Source organism: Coenobita brevimanus, chromosome 64 (genome assembly GCF_032717465.1).
Source record: "Coenobita brevimanus isolate Jiangsu-jjx chromosome 64, ASM3271746v2, whole genome shotgun sequence".
NCBI lineage: Eukaryota > Metazoa > Arthropoda > Malacostraca > Decapoda > Coenobitidae > Coenobita > Coenobita brevimanus.
This window is the reverse complement of record NC_137017.1, coordinates 23,409,113-23,416,811: the sequence shown is the minus strand read 5'-3', so window position 1 is coordinate 23,416,811 and position 7,699 is coordinate 23,409,113. Positions and strand designations below refer to the sequence as shown.

The 7,699-nt window shown below is 40.0% G+C and overlaps 1 protein-coding gene across 1 annotated transcript in view; it reads left to right on the top strand.

The window, feature by feature from the left end:
* The first annotated feature begins 1,875 nt into the window (after positions 1 to 1,875).
* LOC145404706 (uncharacterized) overlaps positions 1,876 to 7,699 on the top strand; it is a 101,450-nt gene continuing 95,626 nt past the window's right edge. Inside the window, exon 1 of the mRNA XM_080276257.1 lies at positions 1,876 to 2,230. Coding sequence (XP_080132383.1) covers positions 1,876 to 2,230 — 355 coding nt within the window. The remainder of the gene's footprint in view (positions 2,231 to 7,699) is intronic.

Sequence of the window (7,699 nt, the reverse complement as noted above, 5' to 3'; positions counted from 1 at the left end):
TATCCAGGTAATGACATCAGTAAAGTCGATAATGACATGTAAACGATTGCTGCTTTCCACCTTAATGTCTCTCTGCCTCACTGCTCCCCTCCCCCCCCTCTCTCTCTCTCTCTCTCTCTCTCTCTCTCTCTCTCTCTCTCTCTCTCTCTCTCTCTCTCTCTCTCTCTCTCTCTCTCTAACTTGCTCTATCATATGTATACAAGTTCCCTTCTCATTTTAACGGTAATATGTAAAGTCTAAAGTTAAAAATGGTGGGTTGAGAGAGAGAGAGAGAGAGAGAGAGAGAGAGAGAGAGAGAGAGAGAGAGAGAGAGAGAGAGAGGCCAGCAATCAAAGCAATCCATCAAGACCTGACCTGACACCTTTTTTCACCTTATAATTTTGATTCCCTTGGTTTTGAAATAACTAATATGCGATGTTACGATATTTCTCTCTCTCTCTCTCTCTCTCTCTCTCTCTCTCTCTCTCTCTCTCTCTGCTGTGAGCAAAAACGTTCGAAAAGCCGATTTGAAATTGGGAAAAAAAATTGCCAGCGAATGTCAACTATTAAATGAAAAAAAGAAAGAAATGGAGGATTAAAGGGCTTGAGGTAAATGTGGAAAAAGGACAAATAGTAGTAATAGTAGTAGTATAGTAGTAGTAGTAGTGGTTGAAGTAATAGTTGTAGTAGTAGTAGTAGTAATATGACGACGACGATAATAATGGTGACAGCAACAACACTACAGCAGCGACGACAACAACAACAATAACAGTAAATAATAATAATAATAATAATAATAATAATAATAATACTGTGACATTGTAATAATCAATAAGAATACTACCAGAAAGAGCAATATTGGGAAGTATGTATTAAATATTGACGGGAAATGATTGACTGTGGTAGCAATAATAATTGTCGTATTTGATTTACCAATGAGATTTTGGGTTAACATCATTTATCTACAAATATATCTATCGACACCCGTATACTGTAGAGGGGATGGGCACAGACAGATCCCATTGTCACCCTGTCCTCTGCCGTCAGTCTGCCCTCCCTTCAGAAAACACAACTTTCATCCAGATCCAAGATTACTCAAAAAGTTATGAACCGATCTTGATGAAATTTTGTGGAAGGAGGAAACGATTAAATTTGGGGGCGGATCCGGATCCGGATCAGGAGAATCCCGCACAATATCTCCAAAGTTTCTCAATGAATTTCAATGAAATTTATGGAATGGTGACCCATGGACCAAGAAATAACTGACTGAACTTTGATCCGCATGCGGATCCGGACCTTTTTTAATGGCAATGGCGATGACGGAGGTATGCACTCTCTGAGTGCTTTGTAGCTATTACCTCCGCCAAGGAGGTTATGTTTTTGCTGGCCCTGGTGTGTTTGTCTGTTTATCTGTTAGCAGGATTACTCAAAAAATTAAGAACAGATTTTGCTGAGAATTTTTGGAGGGAAAGAATATGGCCCAAGGAACAATCGATTAGATTTTGGTTGTGATCCGGGTCATCATCCGGATCCAGGATTTTTTTTTTGTCCACACTATATCTCCAAAAGTTCTCGATAAATTTCAATGATTTTTTTTTTTTTGGAAGGGTGGGCCATGGACCAAGAAACAACTGATTAAATTTTGGGATGGATCCGGATCTTGCGGTGACATTGGCGGAGGTAAGCGCTCTGTGAGTGCTTTCTAGTTGCTGATTGATTCCCCCCCCCCTCTCTCTCTCTCTCTCTCTCTCTTTCTCTCTCTCTCTCCTTTCACAACATCATTCCCTGCCACACATCTAACAATAGTTTCTCTTTCAGCCACGATGCAGGTCACGGATAAAGGAAGGAGAACGCCCTCGTAGAGAGAACGTGAAGTCGGTCCCACAGTGAGGGAAAATGGAACCAAGCGCGGAACCCACAGAGGAGGGTCGAAGCTCCGGAACCACACAAAGGGCTCCAAAGGGCTCTGAAATATTGCAAAAGGGTCCAGGTCGACTTGCAGCGTTCTTACGAGACCGCTTTCGAGTTGCACGCCACCCGAAAAAGCGCTCGGAGGCTAAACAACAGAAATGTGGAAGTGAAACATGCAATTCTGAGAGTGATTCCCTGGCCAGCTCGTTAAGATGTAAATGTGGAGGGTCGTCGAGTAGCAGAGGAGTGGCTGGGTTGTTAACAAGATCCAACTCAACCCAGAGTGCTCAATCTGCTACTACATTGCACACATTGCTTTCTTCTTCCACTGCAACGAGAGGTATGTATCTCTTTGTCTATATTTCTGTCTTTGTCAATATCTTTTTTATCTTTTTATCTATCAGTTATTGCCTGTCAGTCTACTTGTTTATATCTATCTTGTTTATCTCACGTCTTATCTGTCCAGCTCCCTAATGCAAAAGTTAACCGATAACCTCCCTCTCTCTCTCTCTCTCTCTCTCTCGTTTGTTTCAAGGCATCATTCAGTGTTTTGTTCCTCGACGTCCTGGGATACGTAACTTGAAATCTGCCTGCTATATTGATCTATCTATCGACTTGGGGCTCTATCTATCTGCCTATATATCTCTACTTCTGTGTTACTTCTATCAGTATATTCATTCTTTACCTGTCTATTTTGCGCCTGTCTGTGTGTTTTACTGTTTGAGAGAGAGAGAGAGAGTTAAAAGCTTTGTCTTAGGATACAGTAACACTCAAATGGTATCGTGTTATGTTGTCAATACTACACATTCTCTCTCTCTCTCTCTCTCTCTCTCTCTCAATATAACTTTACACAGATGAAAATTCAACCTGTATCCATCCTTCCATCCATCCATTCACCTATACATACATACATACATACATATACATGAATTCATCTATACGCACATACATTCAGTCATGCTTTTATACATTCATTCATATATACATACGTGTAGTGCATGCGTACATACAGACTTTACTGTAAACAGGCTCAGATTTACAGGCTCAGATATATACATACATACGCGCACACACATACATAAAGACGCTCATGCACATACACAGCAGCCTACACATGTCTGTACACAAACGCATGCATTTTTACACTGGGACAAAATCATACATACACACCCATATACACGCACACGAGAAAAACTGTCACGCACATTCGAAAGAAGTACACATATACGCACACACACATATCTGCACAAGGATATGTTAAATTAGGCACACACACACACACACACACACACACACACACACACACACACACACACACACACACACACACACACACACACACACTAGCTCACATAAATCACACATTTCACACTTCACTGACTTTCACCTCGTCCTTCCCTCCCTTCAGTCCTTTTTTTTCCTTCCTTCCTTCTTTTATTCCTTCTTTCCCTCCTTTTCCTCCCTTGTTTGCCTCTCATCCTCCTATTCTCCTTCCCACTTTTTTTTTTTTTTTTTTTTTGTCAATCTTTCCTCTCTTCTCCTCTCCCCTCTCACTTTTCCATCCAATATTCTTCCAACTTCTTTATTCCTATTTCCTTCCTTCTCTCACTGCTATCTTCCCTCCTTCCTGCCTTCCTTCTTTCCCTCCTTTTCTTCCTTTTTTCCTCCCCTCCTTCCTTCCTAATCATTCACTGGCTTTCCTCGCATCCCTCCCTACCTCCTTTCCCCATTTCCTCCTTCCTTCCTTCCTTTCCCCCTCCATCCCTTCCTTCTTTTCCGTCTTTCATGCCTTCCATCTAATTGTCTTCATTCCCTCACCTCCTTCCTTTTCCTTTTCTCATTTCCCTCACTTCCCTTCCTCCCGTCTCTGTGTTCCCTCCCTCTTTTCTTCATCCTTCCTTTTTTTCCCCTCCATTCTTCCTCTGTTCCTCCCTTCTTCATTGCCCCTCTCCACCCTCCTCATTCCTTCATTCTTCTCTCTCCTGGCAAATTTTCTTTTTTTTCGCCTTTTTCTCATTCTTCACCTTTCTTGTTTTTCCTTCGTTTCTTCATTCTTCATTCATCCTTCTTCCTTCTTCCTCTTTCTCATACTTTCCTTCGATTCATTAGCGTAATAGGTCAGTCAATCATCATCATCATTATCATCATCATTATCATCATCATCATCACCTTTCTCTTCATTTGAGAATTGGAAGAGGTACCGGTATTACTTTTCTTTATTATTATTATTATTATTATTATTATTATTATTATTGTAATTATTATTATTATTATATTATTATTATTATTATTATTATTATTATTATTACTATTACTACCATCATCATTATTTTTGCCGTTGTTGTTGCTCTTCCTGTTACAATTTTTGCTTTTACTATCTTTAATGAGAGAGAGAGAGGAACAAGTCTGTCCAGTTCTCATAAGTGTATGTGTGTATGCATGTATGTGTGTACTGTACATACTGTATGTGCGTCTGTATTTTGCAGCATGTAGCTTACATATGTTGCTATGATTATGTGTGTGTGTGTGTTTTATGTAGGATTTTCACCGTGAAGAAGTGTACTCAAATTAACGAGAGGTGGAATGAAAGTAAAGACAGAAAGTGTTCTCTGAAGTTTTAGTGTACGAAAGTACTCACTGTCTCTTCGACTGTACTGTGATAGGTGAAAATGAGTGGTTATGAACGTGGTTGTGTCTCTTTAACCCCTTAATTCTGATGATGTATTGTGGAAAATTATAGTCAGCGCTTATATATATATATCCGTTTTCTGTTACATCTCCTTTCAGAAAACTGGAACACATAAGGATAATCTAAAATATATTACAAACCATTCATCACCGTCATCAGGCTGAGTTAGTGCTGTGCAGGGAAAAGGCTCTCCCATCTTTTTACACTCTTACCTGGCTTTTCCATCCAGTCCCAGCAAATTCCTTAATCTAATCTCCTCATCTTGTCCTCAGTCTGGCTACTTCATTGTATAGTTGCTTTTTCGTGAGGCGTTTTTAGACTAGTCAAGACCAGACAAAGTTTTGTGGACCTGCTTGATGCTCGCGAGAAGGGACTTTAGACCAGTTCCATCCTTAAGGGACGTGTTGCCTGACGACGAGTATTGTTTTTTATCTGTTTTTTTTACTGGAAGGGCCTGAACCTGTTTAATTGCTAAATCTAAAAACTTAAATTCTGCTGTTGGTTTTAATTTGATATATCTTATATTCTTAAACATTTTTCGGCATTCATGGGAGAGAGAGAGAGAGAGAGAGAGAGAGAGAGAGAGAGGAATGAAGAAATGCAAGAATAGCTTTTACTTAATATTGAAAATTTTGTCATGGGGGTTTGTCTACCACGTCCTCTTACTCCAGGTTTTCTTAATTATTTGTACAGCGAAATTCCATCATCATCATCATCATCATCATCATCATCATCATCATCATCTATCCTTCATCGTCCCATTAGCAGCGTATTAACCGGGGGATAGGGCCTTCAGTTTTGCTATTTCGGCCAAGGGTGACTAGTCCTTCTTCCCTGAGTGGCATTATGTGAGCAATAAACTCCAACCACCCATCGGCTGCAAATACAATAAATGTGGAAATTAGAACGAACTTGGCAGCAGCAAAGTGAGATTGTTAAGACTCTCTCTCTCTCTCTCTCTCTCTCTCTCTCTCTCTCTCTCTCTCACACACACACACACACACACACACACACACACACACACACACACACACACACACACACATAAACACACACATTAATAAATTAGCGGTCCCCTCCCTCAGTTATGATCTCATTTACTTTCATTACCTCATCCTCTCTCTCTCTCTCTCTCTCTCTCTCTCTCTCTCTCTCTCTCTCTCTCTCTCTCAAAACAAGACTTGCTCCGTAACATAAGCGCTTGCGAAAAGAGAGTGGGCGTCACGTTTTTAGCGGTGTGTGTGTGTGTGTGTGTGTGTGTGTGTGTGTGTGTGTGTGTGTGTGTGTGCCTATCTCTCAAACTTTCTGCTAAGTTTGGTTAAAGTTGGGTAAAGTTTGATTTATTTTGCTCAGAGGGGGACAGATAGACAGGCAAACAGACAGGCATGCAGACAGACAGAGGGACAGACAGGCATACAGACAGACACACAGGCGCATACAGAGATGGAGCCCTGTCTACTCAGAACGTATCTATTTTGTCTGTGGTGAATTAAAAAAGAAAAGAAGGCCAATTTTCGTTTATTATACTGTAAGGCAATGCAATATATACACCTCCTGTCGAATTATATGACCTAGAATACAGCATATCAAGGAAATGGTGAAAAAATGCGTAAAATTGGCCAAAAAAAAAAAAAAAAGATGTACACACGGCCTCCACAGTACTTCGGCGGCCATATTGGATTTCAGGTGATCAGCTATTCAACACCACTTTGTAGGAAGATGCTGTGGTGTCCTCTCGAAATTTTTTGTTTATGGCAAATTTTCAACAAGTCACGACAGTTCTGGGCTTCACTGACACAAGACGAGGTACAGTATATGTTTTAGAAATACTATGGACTATTTACGTGGCCTAGATTATACGGAAAATAGTGAAATTATGCGAAAAACTCTTTAAACACTAGCAACAAACCAAATCTACCTTTCTGAAGCTACCCGGCCTAGTTCCTTAGCTATGTCGGTCTGCTTACGGTTATTTTCAGCTGTTTCCTTGCTGGTGAGAAATCTAGAGGAATTTATCTCCATGCTGGTGGAAGGGGAAGGTCGAGGGAAATATATCAGCACAATTTTTTCGGAGAGATGTGTGGGTGTTTGTTGATAGTTGGGCGGCCATAGAAAACGGGAGGAAAAATAAACGGGGAAACTTGTCTACATGTAAGTTGGGTTGGCGGCGGTTGCTGCTGCTGCTGCTGCTGATAATAATAATAATAATAATAATAATAATAATAATTATTATTATTATTATTATTATTACTATTATTACTTCCTCTAACGAAGTTGGAGGAGGTTATGTATTCACCTGTGCTTGTCTGTCTGTTTGTTTGGCCAGACGATATCACCAAAAGTACACAATGAACCGCAGTGAAATTTTGTGGAAGAGTGGGACATGGACCAAGAAAGAATTGATAAAATTTGGGGTCGGATCCGGGTCGGGTCTTGCAATGGCATTGGTGGAGGTATGCGCTCTCTGAGTGCTTTCTTATTATTATTATTATTATTATTTGTAGTATTCAGACTTTCTAATTATATATTTTTGATGGGCAGATGCCTGATATTTCATCTTGTTGCCAACAGATAAATACATTTAGCTTATCTGAGACTACCGTATAATTAATTCGCGTTACTTACTTGATGGAGATTTTTGTAAATATGTTCTCCATTCCGTGTAGCTCACTGGCACAAGACATTACCAGAGCCCTGCACCACTCCCACAGCACCTCTTCGTGATTAGCACCATGTTCTAGTGTTAATCTCTTGTTATATCTCAGAAGTCTTGATGGAGGGATGGCAATTTTAAGGACGAGTCGAAGTGAACGGAGTATAGCAACCTGTTTAACCTCGTCCAGCGGATTAGTTTCTCATAAATTAAGTAAGAACTAAATCAGTCACACGTTTCCATACTGAAATGCAGACTTTACATATGTATGGATTAATGTTGCCTATTTGTTTCTGTCTTCTCATCTGCGTATCTATTTATCTATCAAATTTGTCTATGTACCTAACTGTTCATCAATCTGTCTATCTGTACCTAACTACTTGTCTATCTATCCACTTTCAAGCTACATATTTCAGTCTATCTATCTATCTATCGATCTGTCTATATCTGACCCACACTTCTAATTT